Genomic DNA, 26,854 nt, shown 5'->3' on the forward strand with positions numbered 1-26,854 from the left:
ATATATATATATATATATATATATATATATATATATATATATATATATATATATATATATATATATAATGAAAATAATTTATTTTATATAAATAATTGTATTATGTAGGTATATTTATTATATGCCAAAAATAAATAAATGTTCACTTGTTTAGATACATATTACTTTTTAACTCAAAATGTTCGTGTAAATATTTATCTTTGAGTTTTTGGAAATAATCAATACAATAAAATTATTTAATACTTTATAAATAAAAATAATTACAGAATTCAAAACTTTTCATATTTTTTATGAGAAAAATATAATGACTGATAAAGGATCTATTTTACTTTTGATTTATAGAGATCAATATAACTTTTATTTTTTAATGATTTATTTAGATTTTTTTTATTGTAGATATAGTTTGTTAAAGTTTTGTTAAATGTTTTTATCATAGATTTGATACGGTCTCTTATGTTTTATATTATTTTATTTTATTTTTTAAAAATAAATTTCCTTATGATAACAAATTATTGATCAACATTAAGTATCATTATATCTAAAATATCAAATATAATGATGTCTAACATGTTTTTATTTGTCTGTATTTGGACTAAGACACCATCTTATAAATTATTAATAAAATTTTTAATTATTTTGTTAATTAAAATATAAATTGATGTCTTGGTAATGTTTTAACTAATTATTATTATTAATTATAAATTAATCTCTGTTTCAAAAATTTTCTCATGATATTAGGCCTTATTTTCAATGAGTGTATGAGTACATGAAAATACTAATACTTGAACTCTGAATGAAAAAAACTCACTTCCATGATTTTCTTGGCATTGAAATCCAACCATTAATTAGTTTTAAAACGTTTTTAGTTTTTAATAAAGTTAGTCTATATTTAAATAATATTTTTTATTCTTAAGAATATTTAAATATCTCTGGTCTCGCAAATTTAAAATAGATTTTGTTTAACTTCTATAATTTGAAAAATAAACGGTCCCTCTGTCTATACATCTAATACATAAACTTCTCAACATAAATATTAAGGAAAACAAAGGTAGCATATATTTGATATACAAATTCGTTTTGAGACTTATAATGTCATTGGTATTATACATATAATTGATAATTGGTTTCACCTTTTTATCCTCACGAACTTTTTGAAAAATAGGAATTTAATTTATCAACCAACCATTGAATGAATAACTATTATAAACTAAAACTGTACAAAGTTTTGTACAAATAAAAAGTTACACTATACTCCGTTATACTATCTTATTTTAACCAATATCTCATTCTATATAAAAGTAAATGTTAATTATATGTGATAACCGCTACAAGAAAATTACGTGAATATTTACCAAATATTACCAATAGAAAAATAATCGTTGGTAAAAGAGTGAAATCACAATAAAACACAAGTTGAATAGTGTTTTAAAATTGTTTTCATAATCCAGTCTAATGAGTATTATAAATAAGTTTATCAATAGAGTTTATTTAGATATAGTTGTTTTTGCAAAACTTGTGAATAATATATATTCAATAAAATAGTATAGTAATCATAAGAAAATGTGTTCATTGATTCAGCAACCGGAAAATGATTTATGAAGATTTTTTTAGAAGAGTTGCGTAAATGCTAAGTTTTATAAGAAACTTTTTAAGAAAAGATTTGTAAAATAAAACAATGAGTAAGGAGTATTTTTATACCGGTTCACTACAATTTAGTTATGTTCAGTTCTTTCTCAAGAACTCTTAAGAGGTTTTATTAGTATTTTCAAAGATTACATAAGTATTCTTACCACTTTTGGTTTACAATGAGTATTCTCACCACTCCTAGTTCCCTAGACAATTCTGGTATCTTTCTTATATGCTACCTAGTCAAGTTTCACCACTTCTGATTTGCAAGTATTTTGACCACTTCTTGTTTACAAGTATTCTAACCACTTCTGGTATACAAATATTCTTCAATGGGATGTACAATAAGATATAGATGGTTAACTCTTTATGAGAGAATTGGTTTTTGATACAATATAATCTATAAATCTTGATGATGCTTCACTCTCTTTTTACTTGAAAGTTTAAGACGATTAATGAATTATAAGCCTAAAGATTAGAGCAAGAAAATGTATTCACTTTGTTATCCTTTTTTGTCTTTTCTTGATACTTCTAAGTCATACTCAGGTGTATTCTTTAGTTGCATACCGTTTTATCAGAGTTTTCCATTGATGCACAACTTGTATGGCTTGTCAGAGCATAAGTCTTCAATAGAAACATTCCTAAAATGTTATGTAGTTCTCTCAAGGTCTTTATCCAATGTGTACTTTGATTCTGATTAATTCATTATATATTTCTTACCTGCATAGTGAGCAAGGACAAAACATATAAGCAAAAGAGAACTTTGCAGTACATGCATTAATGAGCATTTAATGTTTTTGAACTTTTATATACATTAAGTAATATTTCTTGTTGAAAAACATTTTATCATATGCCATGTCAATAATAAATGCATTTTTTTTAATGCAACATTCAAATATTAACAGACGATATAAAGTGTTAGACGCTTGTTAATGAAAAGCAATCTTGAGGTATAATATTTGACATGCTTTTCATTAGATTGTTTATTCTATAAGACATTTTCATTGATGACATGTTTGAGACCAAGTTTTATTGTTTAGAGCATATGTTCATTTAGACAATATATTTGCTTTAGTTCTTCTTCTATTAACACTGATTGACTATAAATAGTTAAACTTTAATGTTTTGTCTTTCTCAAGGATAAACATGTTAAGTTCAGTGCTTGAGAATGTATCCTTAAGTTTTGCACATGTTCAGATAATGCTTATCATGAATCATCTTTGCAAAACATGTTTAAGCCTTAGAAGGGATTTTCACGCTCATTATTTCACAAGAGTAATTCAGACACTTTGTGTGTAGGTATCTTAAGCATGGTGTCTTACTAAGCTTGTGTATGCTTCTCTTACTAATTAGATGTTTCTACCTAGAACACGTTATGTTGTTTAGTTCATCCTTTTTTTCTTAGGTAGCATCTTTGAAATTGTAGCTTGATAGACACTGTTTGCAAGATTTCTTGTGATAAGAATTTTAGGTTTGTGCTGTAGACACTTTTGAGCATAAGTCTTCCAAGTTTTTTGTTTCTGGTTAAGCAAACATCTAGATGATTCATTTGATAGATGCTTAGATGATTTGATATTGTCAGTTACCACATGTTTAGATGCTCTTTCTTTCTATAGAATGTTTCATTTAATATATATGTTAAATTTCAAAATTTTGAGTTGCTAGACAGTCTAGTCTCTTTGAATGATTTTATCTTAAGAAACAAAGACAAAGAGTTTTAAATATCAACTATAAAATTTTATTATTGACGGATATTTTTATTGAGGGTTGCAAAATGGGTCAATCTGATCCCTTTTGGCTTGACCTACCAAAAATAGACTCAAGTCAAATTGGTCTATCACTAAAAACCGAATTAGAAATTGCAAGTTGCTTTGCCACAATATAGGTCGACAGGCTGGCGAATTAACGAGTTGATGCACCACTTTTTTTTTCAATTTTTACATTTTTTTAAAAAAATGTGTTTGTATATATCACTAGTACATAAAAGGACTTTTAACTTGTCTATTACATTTCGATTATGACAAAATCGAAACATAAAAATATGTGGTGACATTTTTGCAATTTTTGTGAATATATTGCAAGTTGCTTTGCCACAATATAGGTCGACAGGCTGGCAGATTAACAAGCTAATCCACCACTTTTTTTTTTTCAATTTTTACAATTTGTTTTAAAATTTGTTTGTATATATCACTAGTACATAAAAGGACTTCTAACTTGTCTATTACACTTGGATCTTGACGAAACCAAAACATAAAAGATGTGGTGACATTTTTGCAATTTTTGTGAATATATTGGTCTTGGTTATAAAACAAAACCTGAAGTCGTATGTACTTATTGGTGTTGGTTGTTTTTTAACCGAAGCCTAAAGTGATGTAACATAACCACAAATTTGACCTTTTCAATTGACAACACTCTGAATAAGGTTTATGGCTTCGGATCTCCTCAAAATTGATGTCATAGGATTTTGACATTCCCTCCTATAGAGAGATATTTCAGATTGTTCAAAATTTAAACAGGTCTATGACTTTAGTTCTTTCAAAATAGGTGTCATAAGGTCTAGACTATGCTCCTTTTAGAGTGATATTTCATATTGTTCAGGTTCTGAAGTGCACATATGGCCTTGGTTGTTATGAGAATCGGTGCCATAGACCCTTTCCATCCAAACATTTTATTTTTTAATTATATGGGGAGGCTTTAGGTAGTGGTTCTTAACAGAACCGATGCCATAGACTACTTATTGCTTCGGTAACCAAGACAATATGTGTTCATATGGTTAAAAGAAAGGAAAAATTCATAAACCCATGTACAATTTTTTCTTCATTGCTCGTGAACCAGCATTGGTCCTACTACATTAACTCCAAATGTCGTGGTCATTGCCTCCAAGTTGTCGTTAATGGTTTGAACCTGTCCTCATTGGTCTTCCATTCATAAATGTGTTTCTTTGCAATGAGTTATTTTTGGTTCCTTATATTAATATGTTGTTTGTATTTGTGTCCAAGTATTGTTTTTTGTGGTAGGATTTTGTTCCATTCCAAAACACTAGTTGTTGCATCGTTCTCCGTTGTTGTTTATCTTTCACGCTCCCAGGTTCTTATTATTATGTTTAAATTTTACTTTTTAATATGAACAAATAATTTTATATAATTTTGCAGTAGTTTATTCACTTTTTTTTTCTATATTTGATATGTGATTAATTGTATGCTAAAATATATCGTTGTATTGAATTAGCCTCAGTTTCCAGTTTGAGATTCAATACAAAAGTTATTTGTTGTCTCCAAATTTTTTTAAGAAATGTATTTTTAAAAATGAATATAAGAGGAAACAGTAATAATAATTTATCTTATTGCATCTTGAATTTTTCAGTTGGACAATTTAAGAAGAGTAATTACTTTTTCATAATTTATTAAAGCATATAAATTTTAATATACATATATTAAAATTCATAAATATTTGCAATGATGTTTTGTATTGATCTTCGAGTGCATATTTGATTGTGGTTTATAATTTTCGTAAAATTTTAGATATGTGGTTTAAAATTTATATGTTCAATAAACTAAAGAAAGTTAATCTTGAGATAGGGTCAAACATTGAATACAAAAGCGATCAAAGTGATCCTTCAAGATTACTAAAATTGTGTAAACAATTTCAGTATATATACGTATAGATCGATATTGGATTAATTCACACTACACATCAATGTTGAATACGAGAGAGGAGTAAAAAACTTTTACAATTTATGCAATGTAATGAAGATAAAAGTGATGATGAAGTGAAGTTTAAATTTCATTGTATCAACTGTTTGAAAGTTGAATGCAACTGACATTAAGGAACATTTTATTTGTGATGATTTTCTTTGGTTTTATATAACATGGACATGGCAACATAAAAGGATATATGGCTTCAGTTTTAGCTCCAAGTAAGGCCTTAAACCTTTAAATTAAAACAAAATATTTTAAATAAAAGTAAACTTATAGTAACGATTATCATAATAACTGGAGCACGGTTTTAAAAACAATCGAAGTCTTCACCCTTTGATAAATTGTAAATAATTATTTAATTTTAAAAATTTATAACAATGATTTTTTGGAAAACTGCTGCTATATATCATTAAGATTAAATAATTATTTAAAAGCTGATAGAATTTATGAAACCACATCCAAAAACCCAAATTTATTTTCTTTTGGTTTACTACTTCATTTTTTTATAATTGAAGCAAAATAAACTCTCATTTTTTTTTTCGGTTCATAACTAAGTCCAAAAACCTTCGTTTTACTTCATCTAAATATATTTCGATTCGTGAACAATTACCTATTATTTAAAATAATCGTTAACATATCTCTTGGTGTACTAGTGTATACTTATAAATAAATATTGATTATATAGCAGTTAAAGATTATATAACTACGTCAAGAAAAGTTTTATTGAAAGCAAACTCTGCTAATAGATGGTAATAATTCCAACAATTGACATTAAGCTCCATACATAAACCTGCCTCATCTAGGACTGTTGTGGAATCATTTTATTTGGAATCATAGCCCTTATTTCTTAAATTTTGCTTCTATTAACTAATTCAAATTAATAGAGTATTTGAGCTGTTTAGTAGTTGGATTGAAGAGCCCCCAAAATTTCTCAAATTCTTGATTCGGCTTCAGGTTTTCATCAAACATGGCAAACACATATGTTTCAATAGGTTTACCAGGCCTCTTTGGGGTTCCACTTTTGACATGCTGAACCAAGTTTGTGTTGTGTGTTCTAGCATTGGCAAGTGAAGCTGCAGTCCCACCAGAAGAGGGCCATCCAGTCTCAGACACAACTATGTTCACTGAGCCACCCCCTACTTTCTCCAATGCAGAATAAACAGCATCCACCGAAGCATCAAAAAGGTTTCTATAACCAAGTGAACCATCATTCACCACCACCGAAGGAGAGGTGAAAAGTGCATAATCAAGACTGATGTCAGTAGGGTTGTTAATGTAACTGAAATAAGTGTAAACATTAACCAATAATGGGGAGTTATTGTTCACTAGAAATCTTATGACACCATCAAGATATGCAGCTCTATAATTAGACTTGAAGGAGCCTTTTGATGGAGGGTATGATTCTGCCAAGGCACCTGTCTCAATGGAAGTGGAAACTTTTATTTGGTTTCCGAGGCCTGCTGCAGAAATGGCTCTCTGAATGTTTTGCATTGCAGGCACCACAAATTGTGCAGATGACTCTTCAGGCTTCACTTCATTTCCCACTGCAATGTATCTGAATCTGACATTGGCATAGTTTTTAATGTTGTCTTGCACCCATTTGTTTGCATTGTCTTGGCTAGCTGCTAGATTTTGGAGCTTATCCTTTGGGATGTCTAACAGCAACTGAATAGTGGAACCTCTCAAAGCTTGAAGAACTTGTGGATTTGGATCGTAGATTCTCATCCTTCGTATGTTGTGTTGATTGTATAGTGCTACAACTTCAGTGGGAGATGGCAAGTTGTTGCCAACTCTTCCATAACATACTCCAGATTGTGCTTCTGAATCAGATTCAAATTGAGACTTATATAATGCCATTGATATTATATGTATATAATTGATACTGGCTTCAATTATTATCTTGCAAACACTCTATTATATATTATCTAGTTTCCACCAATAATATCTTATTCAAGGTAAAAGTAAATGTTCATGCTAGATAACATACCAATAAATATTTAGCTTCTTTGAAATTTGATATCAGTCATTAAATCTAATTTAAATATTTTAAAAAGGTAACAAGTGACACCACCCATATGTTGTTGTGATCCTACTTCCATTCATGAATGCATGGAAAGTGAAAAAGAAATAGTGAGTGTTGAAAGAGGGTGATACCTGTTATGAGTGAATTAGTGGATAGAAGCATAAAGAGAATGAGTGCATAAGTGATGGAAGAACGAGATATAGCCATATACGATGAGAAGAATGTGATAAGGAAGAAGAAAGAGAAGAGGGAATTGCAATTTAGGTTTGAAAAAGAGTTGGTATATATAGAGAAAGAAGTTGGGTTGGTAAGTTGGAGGATTGGATTTTTGTTGTGCATTATTTCTATGGCGTCAATCTGGATGACGGGTCAAGCATTGCATCATTCACCAAGTAGCTTCAATAACAACAAAAGACAGCTTATTCATATCTCACATGGTGGTTACCCAGCAACTTGTTCATACTCTTCTCACTCACCTTCCTTCTCTTCTCACTGTTAATAACATCTAAGATCAATAATGATAAATCTTCAACACAATAATTTTGTTATGAGAATAGTCTCAATAAAGTTATCATCAGTATCAATTTTGACATATCATTTAAGTTCATATTCAAAGTCATCAATTATTTGTTATAGTATAAAATTTATAAATATATATATATATATATATATATATATATATATATATATATATATATATATATATATATATATATATAAAAGCATGGATAATACCAAATTTATAATATGCTTCATGAATGAAAAAAATTTAAATAAATAAATACATGGAGGTGAATAAATATTATGAAAAGAAAGACAAATATAGTCAATGATATAATGAGTAGAAATGACACGTGAATCTGTTTTTGCTAATATTATCAAATGGGATTTTGCCAATATTGTCAAATAAGATGAGTGTGTATATATTTTTGTTTCATCCTCTGTTATTTATCTCTTACTATCTTTATTATATTTATTTTTTGTCTTAAATTACTAAAATATTTTTAGTTTATTAGATTATTTAAAAATTTATATTAACTTTATGGCTTAATTTTATAATTTATTTATAAAATACACATTTAATCGTTTATATTTTTTATATAATTATTTAATTTTTATCTTATATATTGTTATTGGATATTTATATCATTATAATTTCTTTTATTAATATTTGGTATTAGGGAAAAATAATTATAGTTTTTTAAGATTGAATACTTAATAATATTGTATCTTTTTATTGTAGTTTTTATTTTTATAAAAAATAATTAATATTTAAAATGAAGATAAATTTGTATTGTGTAGATAAGAATGGGACAAAGAAAGTCAGTGCGTGCCCTCCACTAGATGATATAAATATGATTAAAAATGAGAGGGAATCTTTAGAAGCTGACAGAAGAAAACTAGGTTGTTTTCTAGCAAGGAAGTAAGAAATGGCCAGAAGACCAAAATGATAAGCAAATTGATTGAAACAAATATTAATAATAAAGTTGTTAAAAAGAAAATCGTAATCATATTAATAAAAGAAACTACGGTTAGAAAAGAAATATCTATATTGGTCATAATCACAAAACAAATGGTAATCAAAATGTTTTACTATATTTTGCATTCATTTACATTTTTAAGGAATATGATAGCTAATTGTAATAATCAGAGATGACAAAAAAATTCGCGATATGTCTACGGGTAAAATTCATGATTCTATTTGTAAATATTTATTATTCGCGAGTAACGGATAATAGGTATTTTAATATTCAGTTCTAAACAGGTTGGATATAAGTAGTATACTATTTGATACACAGATATCTGTTATCCGTAAAAAATAATAAAAGAAAATAATTTATTAATTATTTTATTAAAATTAATTAAAAATAAAATAAAATAATATTTTATTAGGTTAAATTTAATTAAAATTAAATTTTAATTTATATTTAATTTATATTATATTATATATTTTTTGTAATTTTATTTAAATCTTGTTTTAAAAACGAATAAAATATTTTATTTTTTATTTTATGCGGATATCTGCGAGGACACGCAAGTTCTAAAATAACTATGGGTTTTAAAATATCATAATATTTTTTAAATGGGTATCCGCACGGATAGCAGGTCGAATAGTAAATACAATTTTATCCGACAAGTCGAATTGCAGATATAGACACTATCTATATTCAATCAGATCCATTATCATCTCTAGTAATAATATTTTTTTATTGTGATTAATTTAATTTTAAAAAATAGTTAGGTAAACTGATCCAAAAAGGTAGTTAAAGAAATAATATTTATGTTAAAAAATTATATTATATAAATAATTATATTATGTAGATATGTTTTATATATCAAAAAATAAATGTTCCTTATCTTTTACTTTAAACTAGTTTGAAACTCGGGTTGGTATTTTTTTATATATTAATTAAAACAGATTTAAAGATTAAAAATAAAAGTAATAAATATTTTTAAGTTTATAATTGTGTTTTGAATAGAATCGTCAAAAACAACTTATAGTTTCCGAATATTAATATGCTTTTAAAAATATAAATAGTAAATTTTGTAAAAGTTAAAAAGTAAACATGTATGAAAAAAATAGGATACGTAGACTTTTTAAAAATATTAAGAATATGAAAACAATAAATTTGATAGAACAAAATAGATTGTGTGAAACAATAAATATAATTATCAAAATTAAATAACCATAATAGTAAAATATATTTTTAAAAATTAAGAAAAATTACTAGTTGATAAGATAACTTCGTTGCATCATTGTCTTTCGCTATAATACTTCAATACTTATATCTCATATGTTCACACCAATAAAGTAATCATCACAAAAAAAAAAAACAAACATAGACACAGGAAAACATAGAAGAGACGACAAGATAAGCTAATGTACAAAAATAATTTTCATAAAACAAACATAGAAATATCATTATACATCATACATTCATAAAACAACCATATCACATATAAATACTCAATTATCCAAATAACTTTAATGTGAAATCTTGGGGAGGTCTTGAACTTATTATGGTCTCTACTGCTTTAGAGAGTTTTCACCCTAACATTCATAATATTAGTCCGTTAATATCTTTGGCTAAGATAAAACCCCTAAACTAGGATTTCATCTACTCTCACCACATATAACATTCTATTCTACCTAAGCTTGAATGTTTAGAGTGACAAGATAACTTCCAACACCTCCCACATCAATGCTAAAACTAGGGAAATGACACCATAGAATCTTCCAAGACATCCATGGAAATACATTAACACAAATACCATACTCATTATCATCACAATATCATACATGAATAAACACCATAATACTCTTAGACATACATAATACATTATAAACTTTATATCAAACATGCACATTGATGCTCAAAAGTGGCACTGAACGTTAGGCTTCTTGCAAAAGATGACACTCAACAACAATCCAAGAGCTCAACACTAAACCTTTTGCAAAATGTGGCCCTCAAAGATAATCTTGGCACTCGACTTCATTCTTCTCGCAAAAAGTCCCACTTAATGACACCCTTCTACGGTTCAGTGTCCTAGAATTAAAATTGCTCTAGATTTATAATGAAAAGTGACACTTAGTGGTGCTCTGTTATCGTTTAGTGCTAAAGCATTTAAACTTTACTATGCTCAACGGTACAAAAGTAGTGTTCAATGATCTGAAGCTAAAATGCTCTTAGACTTGCATAATGAACTGACGCTCAACGCTAACCTGTCACCGTTCAGTGTAGTATTAGAAAACAACATACCAATTTCGTTGATTTGGGGAAAGTGAAACCTATTCAAATGGTCAACCAATATTCTCTTCTTAGTACCTTGGTAAAAAAATAACTTTTACTGTTAGAACACATACCAATTCGCTCAATTAATCAGATTTTAAGTTCCTCAATCAACATAAACTCAACCAAGACAAATCACAAGGCAAACATCCAAAACAACCAAATTCAACAAATCAAACTTAATCATAACATTCAATCATGCAAATAAAAAATTTAAAGATATCTATAAATTAAAAACAAAACAATTAGGTTTCCTATCCTGATCAACAACTCACAAGATCCTAACTAGCGAAACTTCTTTCAACTCATAAGGTGCTCTATCAAGACATAGAAGCATCACAAGAATGATCAGAAAATATCATAATGATCATTGATCAATAGAGATTCATATAGATTACTAAAATGACGCATGCAAATGGAAGAAATATCATATACAACAAATAACAGAAAAACACTAATAAAGGGGTTGAAACTCAACCTACACGAACGAAGAAATTGATCGGTCCAAATTGAAGAGTTCACCGTAAAGATCAATCATAAGATATTAGTTCTTTAATCAGATAAACAAAGGAAGAACTCACATAAAGAAGTCAAAAAACTCTAGAAAAAATGTTTTCTAGATAGATGGTGTCTTTTAAAATAATAAAATTCATTTCTAACAAAACTATTTATATTAAAATCTTTTAACATTAAAATAATCGAATTTCATTATTTTAAATTACTATCATTTTTAAAATACTTTGATAAGTTTTTACATTGACGAACTCAATAATTAATTCCAATTAAACATGTGATCACATGGCATAAATAATCTTATGTAGTAGGGTTAAGCATGTTTTTTTATTTTGAAATTGTGGTAAAGCATGTTTTTTATTTTGAAATTGTTTTCAAAAATGGTATTTTATTCTTAAGTTAAATATATATCATTTTTTTCTCTTATATTTTATAAGAGTTATGTAAAATATTCTTTCAACAATCTATACATTACTATTTAATTAATGTATTTTCACATTAAATTATAATATAATATTTGTACAGTTTATTATGGAGAATATTTTACATGATCATGAAATGTAGTGATAGAAAGAGATATATAATTTAATTTAGAGATAAATACAATTCGCAAAAATATATTGAAACAAAAAATATATTTACTCTTGTATAGTACCTTTCATAAACAATATTATACATAAATTATTTTAGATTATAAAATTTTAATTTTCCTTTTTTCCTAAAATAAATTAGTGTGTAAAATTTGTATGTTTTAAACAGTATAAATATAATTTATAATTTGTTTATTAAATTTAGGATGGATAATTTCTTTTAAAAGTATTAAAAAAATGAGAAGGAATAAAGAGAGAAGAAGGTAAGAAAAAGTTAAAAAGAAAAAAAACAGTCCATATTCAGAATGTGGAAGGCCCTAAAGTGTGATAGTGACCCTTTTTTTGTTATTATAGATCTTATTGTTTATAGTAGGGTTTGTCTTTAATTAATTTGGTGGAAGAATTTATATTTTAATCACCTCAACTTGTTTTTCCTTTGTTTTATTTGATCATTAATTGGACTGGTCAAAATTGGAGTGAGGAGAATTGACTCCTACATTTGTTGTTTTTTTTTTATTAAATTAAAAGTTAAAAAATATTTTAAAAAATTAGTTATTTATTATATTATTTGAATAATATAACTATATAATAATATATTAACTTAAATCAATATAACTTATAAATTGCCAATTATATTATAATAGTACAACAAGTTTAACATACACAACTATTTTTTAATTACCAATTAAAATTATTGTGGTTTTTATATATAGTTTAAAAAATAACACAATTATTATAAAAAAGATAACGATTTTTCAGTTTTCTAGTAAAATGAGTAAGAACTTTCAATCCACGTAACATAACAAATGAACATGTTCAGTCTAATTTTTTACCGATCAAACGAAAGTGAACTGACTAATCCATTTTTGCATCCCTATATTTCACTAAAAATATTAAAAAAAATTAACCTATAATTTGTAAAATTTATCACATAAATTTTTATAATTTTATTTTCTAATTTATGTTTTTAAATTAATTTTAACCTATATATATATTTATCTATTTTCCTTTTTTTTCTGTCTTATAAATTTGTTCAGATAATTCATTGTGTAGGTGCCGCAAAGTTTTCTTACTATGTGTGGAAGTTAAAGGAGTGTAACTTCAATTTCCCTCTGTTTTAAACTAAAGTGATATCTTTATTTTCTTTCTCATATTAATTTGATAATGACAGATATGCACTTTGAACCACCACTTTCAACCTCTCACCATCAAACAAAAACCCTAGCAATGTGAAAACAAGAATATATGGGTTTGCTAACTTGTGTATGCCTGTTTTTCAGTTGGTACATTTTAGCAATGTGTACCGAGTTTCAGTAGACAAAAATACCCTTATATCATGAATTCTAAGTTTTAATATTAAGAATATTTTAATAATTTTCATTCTCAAAAAATAAAAAAAGAAACTCCCAAACCCTTATCCACCTCTCTCATTCCTCTCAACCCTTTCTCTTTCATCTCTCTCACTCCAACATTTTCTCTTTCTCTGTCATTCCTACCCTAGCTCCAATTGAAAAAAAATCAGAAACACTTGCCTTATTTTAATAATTTTCATTCTCAAAACTAAAAAAAAAACAAACCCTTACTCACCTCCTTCATTCCTCTCCACTCTTTCTCCTTCATCTCTCTCACTCAAACATTTTCTCTGACTCTGCACTAACCCCAACTAAAAAAACACTCATTATTAAATAAAATGGTTAGGGAAAAAATACTTACATAAATAAAAAAATTAAAGCACCTAATTTTTTCTTTATATAATTTTAAATAAAATTTCAAGATTTAGAATTTTTATTGTTTGGTTTTATCGTTGAGAATTTTATTATATTTTGATTTGTTTTTTCTTTAGTAAAGGAAAACAAGTTAATGAATTTCTACCAAAAACAATTAAATTGCCACGGAGCAATGTTACGTAGTAGTCTCAGAATATAAAGGAATGATGCTCATAAGTCTTGGTGCAAGTTGTGCCCGTCGTCTGTACTTTTTTGGGAAGGTGAATATGTCAATGACTCAACTCTTTACAAAAGTAAATTGTTTAATAATGAGTGTTTTTTTAGTTGGGGCTAGTACAGAAATGACAGAGAAAATGTTTGAGGGGGAGAGATGAAGGAGAAAGGATTGAGAGGAATGAAGGAGGTAAATAAGGGTTTGGGGCTTTTTATTTTAGTTTTGAGAATGAAAATTTCAATTGGGGCTAGAGTAGGGATGACAGAGAAAAAATTGGAGTGAAAGAGATGAAAGAGAAAGAGTTGAGAGGGATGAGAGAGGTGGGTAAGGGTTTTGGGGGTTTCTTTTTTTATTTTTTTAATTTTGAAAATGAAAATTATTAAAATACCTTTAACCTTAAAACTTAGAATTCATGATAGATAAGGGTATTTTTGTTTACTGAAACCCAGTACACATTGCTAAAATGTACCAACTGAAAAACAGACATACGCAAGTGTGCTATTGAGTAATCTATAAATAATTTAAGAGGATGAACAAGAAATGAAGACAGTTCATTTACAATGTAGTTCCATAGTTTGAATGTTTCTTTGACAAATGAATATAACAAATTCTCCCTATCAATACACAAAGGAAGTTGTCAAATGGTTTGAAAGAGCAATCAAATTTCTCATTTGGTAGTGTAATTTTACAATGTGCTAGATCCAAGAGGATCCCATTCGGGTTACTTCAAATGCCCCCAGCTCATCTGCACAATGGTTGATAATGGAATCCCACAGAAGGCAATGTTAATTGCCTTCATATAATATTGGCAATGCTCAATTACAGAAAGTTAGCCATGATACCAATGAAAGATATTTGCCCTAGTAAGTCCATGCTGGGCAAGTTCAAATGGTTTAAAAATAAAGCCTTCTCATATCCTTAACCAACTTGTCACAAATGGCATCATTTTGAGCCAAAAACAGTTCAGCTGCTTCTCTACTATCAAAAATCTCCCCCTCAATAATGTAGCTTCCCTCATCTTTCACAATGATTCCATGTTCACAGGCCAAATCTAAGACCTCTGACTCATGGCAAAAGCCTCTTCCAAACTTGATACCCAGTTCAGCCTTTTTTGTTGCGGCTGGTGCTAGTTTATTTTTCACCACTTGTGCACAGATCAGAACACCCTCTACCTGAAGCACCAGATATCAAAATAAAAGAATGAAAACAAGACAAGAGAGGGTTTTGGGAAAGGATGTGATAAATTGGGCAACTTTGCATTTTACTAAATAGAGAAAACATACAAAAGTCACGTGCTAAAGGTGGTAGGAGTGGGAATGAGAAGTCTTCCTCAAAAGAATAACACAAACTACCCAGTTGGTCATAGTTCAAACAGTATTTAAGAACTAACCTTATCCTCAGTTTTGATCAATCTTATTCTTGAAAGTCTCAAACGAACGGCTGCATAGAATCTCAAAGCATTTCCACCACAAGTGACTTCTTCCACAGATCCATGATCCTTGACGGATTTTGAACTCAATCTAATCTGTAAATGAAGATAATGCTGAATGATATATCTGATGGTTTCATATATCTTACTAATTGACTTTTCAAACTACAAGGCGCACAAACGTTCAAGTGAATAAGGCTTCAACCTGATTAATGAAAATAATGAGAGTTTGAGAGTGTGATAATGTATAGTGAATTTTCCGTAGTGCTTGAGTCATCATTCGTGATTGATAATCTCTTTTAGGACTAACTCCTAATTGATCAAGTTCGCATTTGGGGATGAGGGCAGCAACCTGGAGTGACAAAATTATCTTACATGCATGTGAGTAAAACAAGATGAAATAATAACACTACTGTAACTGAATATTTTACAGTACTCAGACACCCTCTTAGGAGTGACTTTCATATTTCATGTATTTCATTTGTTTCCTTATGTTCGTAGAATTAGGAGTATAGTCTTAGTATAAATGGAATTGCGGGCATTTTGTATTTTAGATCACATCAACTGTAGATTATTCATTGGCTTATTCCCTCTTTTCCTTCTTCTCAACCTAAATCCTACAATTTGAACAAAATGATGGAAAGAAAATATAAAAGAATAGGAGGATCCACATAGCTAGTTTATATAATTGGATGAAGGTTGGTTACTGCTGTAACTGGGAGCAAGACACTCATGAAAGATTTAATGTAAACGAATTTCACAAAAATGTAGTTTTGCTAAGCTAATGAGAATGCCTAATTTACATTTGAAGAGAATTTTATTCTCCTTTTCTAAAATAATGCAGATTCTTTTTCTTTGTTTTTACCAGGGGGAAAGATAGAGAAAAAACAGGAGAAAAGAGAACAGAAATGCAGACTTTAAGGCAAGTTCAACATGAGTTATGAGAATAAGAACCAGTAGGGTAACGATTAAAAGCAATCTTGCAATGTAATAGGTATTATAGACAAAATACAATAACTTACACTATCAATCACAATCACATCTACAGCTCCACTTTTTGTTAATGTATCAACCATGCTTAACAAATTTTCAGCACAATCAGGATGTGATACGAGAAGGTTTTCAGTATTCACACCTATCGATTCCACAAGTGAGAAGTCCAGAGCATTTTCTACATCAAGATATGCACAATATCCTGCCAACAGAAGAAATGGAAGGTATCAAATTGACAGGACACAATAAGTTAACAAGAACGATCCAACAGAAATAGGGCACAAGTGAAGATTATGATTGAGCATCTTGCATGCTTCAATTGATAAGAAATAACACAAATTTGAGTCAATATTTAGGTTGAAACAAGTAAAAGAAAATCAGTTCTAGAGACAAATAGCTTAGTGCATTTCAAGCATGTTCACGCTCTACCATTGTTATGCTGAGCTAATTCAATAAAGTATAAAAGCTTAGATCATCACCAAGAAACTAATCCACTCCCGAATGAAGTAACGACTTCTAGCTGCCCCCTATACATGTTTCATATTTTGTAAATTTTTCTTGTATGGTTTACCTCTTAATTATTTGCATAGTTTGAAATTCAAAAAAGATGATTCTTTTTCTATGCTTAACTTAAGGGTGCATGAAACGATATGATGTCAATTATAGAAAAAATAATTGATGACAGTTTACAACTTGCAAGTGCATTATGAAGTTTCTGTATAGTGACAGAGAGCCTTTAACCTCCACATTTTACCACTTGAAGGAAACATAAATGTGCAAATACATGATTGAAGAATTTACAGACATTGAAACTTAATGTAGCCTGATAGGAAGTGTATGTATATGCTTTGATGAATATTTGACCTCTAAAGCATCATTATTTTATCTCCCTACATTTTTTAGTCTGTTCACTTAGGAATGCGTATTAAGAATTGCAATCGATACTCTCATTCATATTAATTCCTTTTGATTTCCTATTCTCTCATTTATAACAAGCGTGTAAAGTATTTAAGAATTAAGTTAGGATACGGGCATGATTGAGAAATAGTTATTAATGTACTCTTGAACTTCTAAGAGGACAGATCAATAGAAGGAAAAGAAACCTCGTGTGAACATCTTAATAAAGTGGACTCTAATTCTAACTCATTGTCACAATCTGATATGTAAGATGAGATTTGCATCTATTTATATATATCATAATTTGACCATATATCTAGTTGATATAGATTCTTTAACAGAACAAATAAAAAATCGGAGGGAGTAGAGTACAAATAAAATAATCTTCTATAGCAAGTTCCAAAAGTTCACAACTACTCCATTGATAAGAACTGGTCATAATTCCTACCCTTATTAACAACATCAATAGTACTCCTAAGAAACTCAAACATAAATCTCCATGAACAGACTGTCTTTCTCTGATAATATTATATTACTAATTGAGAACTTATTAGATACTCGAAGAAGGTCTAACAAGCTGAAATGCCGATAAGTACCTCCAAGTTTTTGAGCTTCTCTAATAATTTGTAGAGCAAGTGTAGTCTTCCCTGCTGCTTCCCGTCCATAAATTTCCACAATTCTACCCTAAAATGGTGAAATGCAATTACGTTAAAAATTCAAGAATATAATGGAAAAAAGAATCTTAAACTAGAAGTAAGAATCGTCATTTCCAGCCAAGCTAGTAAAGTGCCCATCTGTAATGAGTTGATCAACCAAAAACCATAATAATATACTATTGATAGCTACATATTTCAAATTAAAAGGAATAAGAAAGAAAGTATATTTCAAAAATAGCGAAAGGCTGCTATAGGTAAATAACTATATGTTATTAGTCAAGTTCATGTGGTTTACTGCTTTTCGCAGCTGAGAAATTCTGAAAGTGAATAATTCTTATACTATCATTATCAGGCTTAAAGAAAAATTCCCTTTGGCTGCAAAAGGTATAAAAGCTGAATCTTAACGGCTGTCTCAAGAGCAGAAAGCTGAGTCGAAAGAGGGGAAAATAAAACCCTTTCAGGAGCTACTCTGAAAGAATCATTACAGCTCCATTTGCAGAATCAAAGCTCTTATAAACATAAACTTTCTAACTTCAGTAGAAAACATCCGTATAGGATACATAATATAAGATACATAATATAAAAGGAGTCTCTCTAAGTCTATCATAAATACTAAACAACAGAAAGAGAAACCATTCTAAGCTTTTACTTTTGCAGATTAATAATGAGATATTATTAAGTGGAAAAGGGAACTAGGATGAGGAATATGACCCCAAGATTCCTTGTATGAAATCTGAATATATGGATATACACTTAAATATCAATATTCAACACTTTTAGGTGCTAAATTAAATATTGCAAAGAATTTTTTTCAAGCTCTGGTTTCATGGTAATATTGACTAGTAAATTCGGGGCATTTGAGGCCATCTAAATATCAGAGTAAAAGTATATACATGTTCCAGTGCTACTGCTACACAAATATCACTGGGTCATCCACCAGAAAACTATGAGCACATAATACATATCGCATCTTATGGATGTAAAACACATTTTTCTTCCGCCAAACAATTGTCAAAACTTTAAAGAGGAACTGTAGAAATCCTGTTTTACCTTTGGCAATCCTCCTACTCCCAGGGCTAGGTCAAGCTTCAAGGAGCCTGTAGATATCACCCGAGCACGGCGTACACCAAAAAACTTCTGCAGAGACAACATTGATTCCTTGCTAAACTCACTAGCAAGCTGTGATACAGCCATGCAAAGTGCATTGGCTCTCTCTGCTGCTTTGACATCATCATGAGTCACATCACATTCTAAATCTGAAGCTTCAGCTGAAATGCTTCCAATTTTATTATTAGCACATCGTTTAAGATAATTCTATTCTCAAAGATGAAACCATACTTCTATTCATACATATATACTATACTCAAAAAGAAAAAAGATGCCCGCAGAAAAAAACAAACACGAGTTAATGCCAGATAGACACACACAGGTACATTAGAGATAACATGGAACTAATACCTGTGGAAGAAAGCGAGCAGGTATTGATGCCAATTGTTGTCATCATTTGTCTACCTCCATTCTAGGTGGAAAAAGAAGGCATAACTTGTCACGAAAGGAGATGAAAATCGTTTAGACAGTGACCATTTGGGGGAAAGGGAAAAAGCATACAAACATATACACAGTCTAGAGAGACAGAAAGAAAAATGAAATGCAAAAACCCATTAACATTTTGAAAGAACCCCAAATAAAAAACTCACTAAGGCCAAGTTTCGATAAACTTCAAGGAAATAAACTCCTCCCATAAGCCAAAAAGTTCATGTATAAGTTAAAACACGACAGAACTTCCATAAATTAGTTCATGTATAATCTAATCATAGTTCGCCAAAGATATTAGCTAATGTAAAAGTTTAGTTCAAACTTATTTTATTTTTCTTTCTCACTTTCTTCTCCAGTTAAGTGCTTATACAGAAATTTATCCTATCAGAAACTGAACCAATAACAATCTATGAATTAATAACATTAGAAGCACCCAGCTCGATGGAAGTATCAAACCAAATCCACAAATCCATTGCATAGAGCATAACTACACTTCAAATTCGCCTTCTAATTGAACATAGTACCTACATATTTAATAGACGAGACTTAGCCCCTATCATATTCAATAAGCACACGTTTATGTTCAGTCCATGGGTAAGTTGTTGCAAACAAAATATCCGGGTAAGAGGTTTCGGAAAACGAAAACAAAAACAAAAACAACGATAATGAAAGTATATAGAGAGAGAGGACCTGAGAGAAGGAGGAGAGGAGAGAAGATGAAAGTAAAGGGGTGGCGAAAACACGGAGACGAGGCAAAAGAGACATTTTGATGAGACAACGGAGGCTCGCGGTGCCACTCGCTGAGACAGCACAACATGAAACTAGCTGTTGCTCATGATGTTCTTCGATCCCAGCTTAGCTATGAAAGGAGAAAACAAGACAAGGGTTTTTGGCGCTCAACTTAGCTAAAATTAAGAGATAAAGAATAAAACAACTAAAACTTCGTCTATTTTCTTTTTCCACTTTTAATTATTTTCTAAAACTAAAATTACTTTTTATAATAAATAATATCTATAAAATTTCTCATAATATGCATATTTCTGTTCTAATTTTACTCTATATATTTTTTTAAATTTGATGTCTTTTTTCTTATTTAAATATTTTTAATTTAATCATGTTCTAAAAATAAAATTACTTCCTATGATAAAATTTATAAAATAAATAAAAAATATCTTAAATAAAATTATACAAGTTATTTATATTTATTTTTATAATTATAATAATAATATTTTTTTTACTATTTATTATTATAAAAAGTATTACAGGTATACATAAAATAACAATGTAAATAAAAATTTAGAGACTTACACATTTTAAGTGTGGATTTTAGTTATTATAAGTATTTTATAATGATTATTAACAATTGAATATGATGATATCACTAAAAACATATTGAACTAATTTTGAAAACAAAAATTTATATTTATTCAGAATAACTGTTTATTAATATTTTACTTCCAATATGTTTTGGTAAACCAAAAAGTTGTTTTGGTAAACCAATTAAATTAATAGAGCCAAAGGCTGATCGTTGACTGGTCTGTTTTTCACTCTCTTTTCCATAAAATCTTGGTTGTGTTCTGTACCGAACCAACTCGAAGGCAGTGATGAGTGCAAACATGGCCGCGGCTACCACGATTTCTCAGCTCGGATGCTTCTCCGCCGTCCACCGTAGCATACACCTCCGCAGCCGCTCGCTGCTATTTCCTTCTCCTCGCTCCAAGGTATTTCTCCTCTTTCTCATTTCCAAATAGTTTATTGCCACCGTCACTGTAACTTGGTAGGGTTCGTGGTAAGAAAAATTGCGTGCATCAGGCTCGCGAATGTACTAGGTATTGCGCAGATCTAAAGCGCCGCTTGCTAAATAACACGTTACCAAGGGAAGTTTGAAGTAGCTGTCGTTGCTAAATCACGTCGACGACTTTGTGTCCAGAGTGACTTTATGTTAGAATCGCAATTTTAGGTTCTTATTATGGATTGACTAACTTTTAATGCGTGTTTGAACTAATTGGTTTCTGTTAGCGAAAAAAATGTTATCGTGTTTTGTTTGCGGCTTCTCGGTGGTTGTTTTAATGATTACTTCTTAACCAGTCTTTTCCTTACATGATTTAGTGTTGAATATGGTGCTTTCTGTTCATACATTTGGTTTTCTGATTTTGTTGGTTTCAGTCAGAGGAATTTTTGAATTTGTATTACTTACAAACCAGATTACTAGAAGAAGAGAAGAAGCATTAACATCGATCCATTATATTTTGGAATTCGGTAGAAAAAAAGGAAGCAGTATGTTGTTATCATAAGCAATATATTTTTAATAACCGGAAATTTTGGAAATTTTGTGACGAGTTTCTTTCACATTATGTGGTTTTTATTATTTTTTAATATGGATGTATGACAGTTATAACTCTGTGTGTCCCATTCCATCATACCTATCATCCACGTTCCTCTTGTGACTTATTTCCTTTTGGGGTATCACTCAGCCCTTCTATGCCTTGCTTCCCTTCTACTATTGACTTTGTTGCTGCTATGCACACATAATCTACATCTTTCAGATTTGGCGCCCATTACTATTTGTGTGTGTGTGTGTGTGTGTGTGTGTGTATATATATATATATATATATATATATATATGCTTGTATTGGTTTATGTAATTGTAGTGAGAATACCCAAATTAAAAGGCATATAGCAGAGTATTGGCAGTCAATATGATCAAGTATTAAGTTGGCCTTGTTGATGATTTGATAGATTGGCACGTTTCTCCACATTTAGGGAAAGTCATATTAAGTCTATGTGCTTGCACATATCTTTACTTTGATATTGCAATCGTAGTGCTAGACAATATGGACAGGCTTGAATAACTGCATAAATAATATTTTTGTTAAATAAAAGTTTTCTAGAGCAGTTATTTGACATTGATACTGAACTGGAAGCATATCTCATTTAGTTATCAGTTGTTATGAGTCTGGAGAGGCATGACACAGATACTGCTGGGACTGATACCAAAAATACACTGAGTTATGCAGCTGATGTGTCAAAGCTACATGTTGAAGAAAAGCAGAACTCGTATTCAACAAAAGAGGACCATGATACTGAAAAAACAGGGGTTGGACAGGAAATACATGGAAGTGTTGATCAACCGAAAAAGACTGCAAAAATCCATGACTTCTGTTTAGGCATTCCCTTTGGTAAGTGTTTCCTTGTGTAGATTATTTGCACATTAGTTAAGTTATATGATGCATTTCCCATACTCTGCAACTTTGGAGGGAAATGGAGGGGTAGAGATTTTTTTTTTTTTTTTATTTTATCCTATTTGATTCAGAAACTTAGTGAAAAGTAGAAGAAATGGGAGAGCTAAAATTCCTCTCTGCATACCTTCAATATTGGGGAGGGGGATGTTTGAAGGAGAGGGAAGCTAAATTATAGTTTTTGAACAGTGTAGAATGAATTATCTCAATTTATTTACTTCTCATCTCCACCATTACTGTTTATTAGGGTCTGACAGTATTTTCTCTCCCCCTCTCTTGCAAACAAAATAAGGTGATCATTCCCTCCCCTCCCTTACTTTGAACAAAATACATTAGTAGTGTGGGTGACGGTGTTTGGTTTAATTGCTCTTTTATCCCCTTTAATTGTCAATCTAAACAAAAAGAGAAAAAAGTGACTCGATTGTTGTTGACAAGTTAAGTCTGGCATACACTGTTTATTTTTGTTCCCTGAAAATTTATCATTAGTTGATCGCACCGTGTCTACGGCAAAAATCAGGAGCAATTTCTGAACTTTGCGTGACACGAACACTGGTGCGGCATGTTCTTATTATTATGCAGCAGGTGCAGCTGCTTTTTGCCGCGAGATTGCCATTCTGATTTCTTTTTATTTTTTAAACCATTTCAATTAAATTCCCTTATAAATTGATCAGTTACATTTTCCTACTGTAAAGGTTAACAAAAATGCCCCTTGTAATGTTTCTTTCTTCCTCTCTTTTTTTCTGAAGTGTAACACTTTTGAGTCTCCCCTATTAAGTCCCCCTTTTGTACGAAAATGTGTGAACGTGAAGACTTTTGTTCCCTTTTTTCAATATTCATGTGTGATATAATATTTTTAAATATGCATATTGTTTTCCAAACTTCGCAATAGAGACCATCCTGCCATTTGAGATCCCAACTATAGTGTTCTGCGGGGGTCACAGTTCCATGCTGCTATCAAAGATTAACTACTTAGGTTGAATCTGATGGAAGATGTTAGATTATCCCGTTTATTAGGTCTGATCTAGGTAAGTTGAAATTAAAGCCCGTTGAAAGGAGATAGAAAACGATTATACCTTCTGTTCATGTTTCAGAGAGTGTAGTACACTAGGTGAAAGATATTTGAATATAGTGAATTGATTTATGTTAGAACATCACTCAGAATGATTGTCTGGGAAGCTCTGAACAGTGCCTATGTCAACTAACTATTGGCTTCTCATCATTGCTAAGCTCACTTCATCAATGAGCTAAAGCAGCTCAAGTTGGGTTTCCAAATCCCTATTTAAGACTTGGTTTGACCATCTGAATCAGGATGATGAGAGAGCTCATCTAACTAATGTCCCTCAACTTAAACAATTCTTTCTAAGAATAGCTAATGAAAAAGGAATCAGTCTCTAACCACCGATTTTTTAATACCGTTTAGCCTTACTGCATATCTTTAGAATAACTCAGTGACTGTCTTGTCCATACCAGGAGGCTTAAGCAACCAAAAAAGAGCTATATTGTAACTAAACCCCTATCATCAACGCAAATAGGTTGTATAAGCCTCCAATATTATGTAAACCCAAAAAATCTGTGTCTACTTAAATCTGTTTAGGAATCTCGAGTCTATTAGAGTCCAGCACGTGTAGCCTCATAGTTGTTCTTTTCACAGACATCACAGGACCTCACAAAGTCCTGGACATCTCCCTGGCCAACCCAAAAGAGATAGCAGTAGAACAGGTTTGACTTTCCCTGTCCTCTCTCCAACCAAGGCCAGTCATTTTCTTCTAGAATTATCAATTTAAACTGTTTATTAGGACAGGTAAGAAGAGGGTGGAATTTCTCACCACAATGAAAGCAAATGCCTTTTTTCACTGAATGAACTCAAGGTAAAAGAGATGATGAAACCGTTTTCTCTTTTCTGTTGATGCTCTCCAATGTTGGCATACCAGTCACAAGGATAAAGCAAAAAGAGAGAGACGAGCTAATATTAGGAAGAAAAATTGGAAGTACTGTACTACATAAGAGCTTGGGAAGAAAACCAGAGCTTAAGGCTCCTTCAGAGATTGTATCTCTGCCACAAAATTAGAAGTCTCTGATCAACCCTACATGCTCGCAGCTGCTTTTAAGTTTTAACTAACTGGTCATATCTCAACAGTGTCAATCCAACTATTGCCAGCTCAACTTACGCCGGCTAACTAACTTGCTTCTTGATGTCCGTTCTTTCTCTTGTCGTATACTTTCTATCTAGGCCCTTGTTCCATCTCTTCTATTGTTCACCAACCGATACTTGTTATTCATCTGAACCTTGGGTCGTCCAAAAATTGACCTCCATATAGGCTTTATGAAGTTTAGTATTACCTAGATTATGACTTATTAAACTATTTCCACCTACCTGGCAGTTTAAACGGAACGCTATTCTGAACTGGATATATTATTTGTGGTTGATTTCTTTGTGACCCGTGGCATAAAAAATATAGAGGTGTGGTACATTATTTCAGTACTAAAAGAAAACATCTATCGTACTCTATTAGGAAATCATTTATTCCCCTTAAAGATGTTATATCCCATCTTTATCTTTTGTTTTAGGTGGATTTGTTTTAACTGGAGGGATTGTTGGGTTCCTTTTTTCACGGAGTCCTGCAACACTGAGCAGTGGTATTCTCTTTGGTGGTGCTTTACTGTTCCTCAGTACCCTTAGCTTGAAGGTCTGGAGGCAAGGAAAATCGAGCTTACCATTTATTCTAGGACAAGCAGGTATGTGATTTAAGCAGTATTAATATAGTGATGGTCTTGGAAGAAAAAGAAAGAAGCTAAAAAGGCTGCAGCCCGATCTTATTTGAATAATTGTTATATACTCTCTTGACTTGTTTCGGTATTTTGCAGCATTGTCAGGGATTCTTATCTGGAAGAACTTCCAGAGTTACTCATTGGTAGTACATCTATTTTTGTAAAACTGTTCTTATGTTGTGTCTCATTTAATTGCTATACTTATTTACTTTGCTGGATAATGCAGGCAAAGAAAATATTTCCTACTGGTTTTAGTGCTATTATAAGGTATCTCAATCCATTGCTTTTTATCCTATTTAGTTGGGTTAAATATGTTTTTTCGTTTTCAAACTATTTTCAAAAATGGTGTTCGATCTGATTCATTTATGCTTCGAGATTTTTTTTTCGCAGTTCTGCAATGCTCTGCTTTTATTTCTATGTGCTTATCTCTGGAGGAAATCCCCCACCTAAGAAATTGAAGCCATCTTCCAGCACTGCATGATGAGATAGTCAAGATTATACCAGCTTATAAAATATGGAGATATAATATCTTATTTTTCCGTGAATTGAAAATAAGGCTGTAAGCTAATTTGGCCTCGTTGCTTTCGAAAATAGGTCAGCCAAGAGGTACAACTGTGATTATTGCATTAGATTCGTAGGGCTTTTGTGGAGTATACACTTATAATATGAAATTTGATGGAAAAGATCATTTGTTTGTGACAACTACGTAGTTTCGATACTTTGCTTACAGGGCACGTGGAATGAATAAATATCCTGTAATTATTAATTTTGCTATGATTAAGAATGAATCTCGTGCTTTCTGCCCAATGTGTTTGGGATTAAAAGAAATTATTGAACATAAATCGAGGCCAAAATTTATGCTCAATAGAAATATTTTCTTGCAAGCTTAAATATGCCTTACGTTTCTTGTTTCTTAAGGTTGGGAAATGAAGATATGAAGACCTAAACTTAGTCAAAACTTAAAAGTAAAAGAAAAAAAAAATGTACCAATCTCCTTGTTTTCGATTCGTGGTTTATTTCAAAAATTGTTTTACCTTGATATTGTAATGACCATAAGAACTGTGATGGAGTTAACTGGACAAAATTATTCGAAACAAACAGAGTACTGTCACCCGACAACCACTGCCATCAATGCAATTATTCGTAATAGCCA

General features: G+C 30.4%; 3 protein-coding genes across 5 annotated transcripts; 1 reads left to right on the forward strand and 2 right to left on the reverse strand.

The window, feature by feature from the left end:
- Positions 1 to 6,024: 6,024 nt before the first annotated feature.
- Positions 6,025 to 7,619, reverse strand: LOC106752537 (glucan endo-1,3-beta-glucosidase). Its single transcript, XM_014634233.2, has 2 exons — positions 7,479 to 7,619; positions 6,025 to 7,144 (listed from the first exon to the last, which is right to left on the reverse strand). Exons 1-2 carry the CDS (start codon positions 7,552 to 7,554, stop codon positions 6,192 to 6,194), a joined length of 1,029 nt encoding a protein of 342 aa, XP_014489719.1. The 5' UTR covers positions 7,555 to 7,619; the 3' UTR covers positions 6,025 to 6,191.
- A 7,055-nt stretch (positions 7,620 to 14,674) lies between these two features.
- Positions 14,675 to 20,601, reverse strand: LOC106752533 (DNA repair protein recA homolog 2, mitochondrial). Of its 3 annotated transcripts, none has more exons than XM_014634228.2 (8): positions 20,384 to 20,600; positions 19,616 to 19,676; positions 19,208 to 19,425; positions 18,098 to 18,185; positions 16,634 to 16,806; positions 15,817 to 15,963; positions 15,573 to 15,707; positions 14,675 to 15,354 (listed from the first exon to the last, which is right to left on the reverse strand). In XM_014634228.2, exons 1-8 carry the CDS (start codon positions 20,456 to 20,458, stop codon positions 15,076 to 15,078), a joined length of 1,176 nt encoding a protein of 391 aa, XP_014489714.1. In that variant the 5' UTR covers positions 20,459 to 20,600; the 3' UTR covers positions 14,675 to 15,075. The 3 variants fall into 3 exon arrangements, with proteins under 3 accessions (XP_014489714.1, XP_014489715.1, XP_014489716.1); XM_014634229.2 differs by having other exon boundaries at positions 19,616 to 19,699; XM_014634230.2 differs by lacking the exon at positions 15,817 to 15,963 and having other exon boundaries at positions 20,384 to 20,601.
- A 605-nt stretch (positions 20,602 to 21,206) lies between these two features.
- Positions 21,207 to 26,475, forward strand: LOC106752521 (protein FATTY ACID EXPORT 1, chloroplastic). Its single transcript, XM_014634218.2, has 6 exons — positions 21,207 to 21,414; positions 22,632 to 22,872; positions 25,501 to 25,668; positions 25,798 to 25,844; positions 25,928 to 25,968; positions 26,092 to 26,475. Exons 1-6 carry the CDS (start codon positions 21,298 to 21,300, stop codon positions 26,180 to 26,182), a joined length of 705 nt encoding a protein of 234 aa, XP_014489704.1. The 5' UTR covers positions 21,207 to 21,297; the 3' UTR covers positions 26,183 to 26,475.
- The last annotated feature ends 379 nt before the right edge of the window (positions 26,476 to 26,854 follow it).

This window comes from Vigna radiata, unplaced genomic scaffold (genome assembly GCF_000741045.1).
Source record: "Vigna radiata var. radiata cultivar VC1973A unplaced genomic scaffold, Vradiata_ver6 scaffold_154, whole genome shotgun sequence".
In the NCBI taxonomy this organism is placed as follows: domain Eukaryota; kingdom Viridiplantae; phylum Streptophyta; class Magnoliopsida; order Fabales; family Fabaceae; genus Vigna; species Vigna radiata.

Bases quoted from the DNA above. Each gene is read 5' to 3' on its own strand.
- LOC106752537 (XM_014634233.2), bottom strand. From the start codon at position 7,554: ATGGCTATATCTCGTTCTTCCATCACTTATGCACTCATTCTCTTTATG. The intron at 7,145-7,478 runs GTATCACCCTCT...AATCTGATTCAG, and splicing joins CACTAATTCACTCATAACAG to AAGCACAATCTGGAGTATGT.
- LOC106752533 (XM_014634228.2), bottom strand. From the start codon at position 20,458: ATGTCTCTTTTGCCTCGTCTCCGTGTTTTCGCCACCCCTTTACTTTCA. The intron at 18,186-19,207 runs GTAAAACAGGAT...TCACCATTTTAG, and splicing joins GAGTAGGAGGATTGCCAAAG to GGTAGAATTGTGGAAATTTA. The intron at 16,807-18,097 runs GTACTTATCGGC...TTCTGTTGGCAG, and splicing joins AGAAGCTCAAAAACTTGGAG to GATATTGTGCATATCTTGAT.
- LOC106752521 (XM_014634218.2), top strand. From the start codon at position 21,298: ATGAGTGCAAACATGGCCGCGGCTACCACGATTTCTCAGCTCGGATGC. The intron at 22,873-25,500 runs GTAAGTGTTTCC...CTTTTGTTTTAG, and splicing joins CTGTTTAGGCATTCCCTTTG to GTGGATTTGTTTTAACTGGA. The intron at 25,969-26,091 runs GTATCTCAATCC...TTTTTTTCGCAG, and splicing joins GGTTTTAGTGCTATTATAAG to TTCTGCAATGCTCTGCTTTT.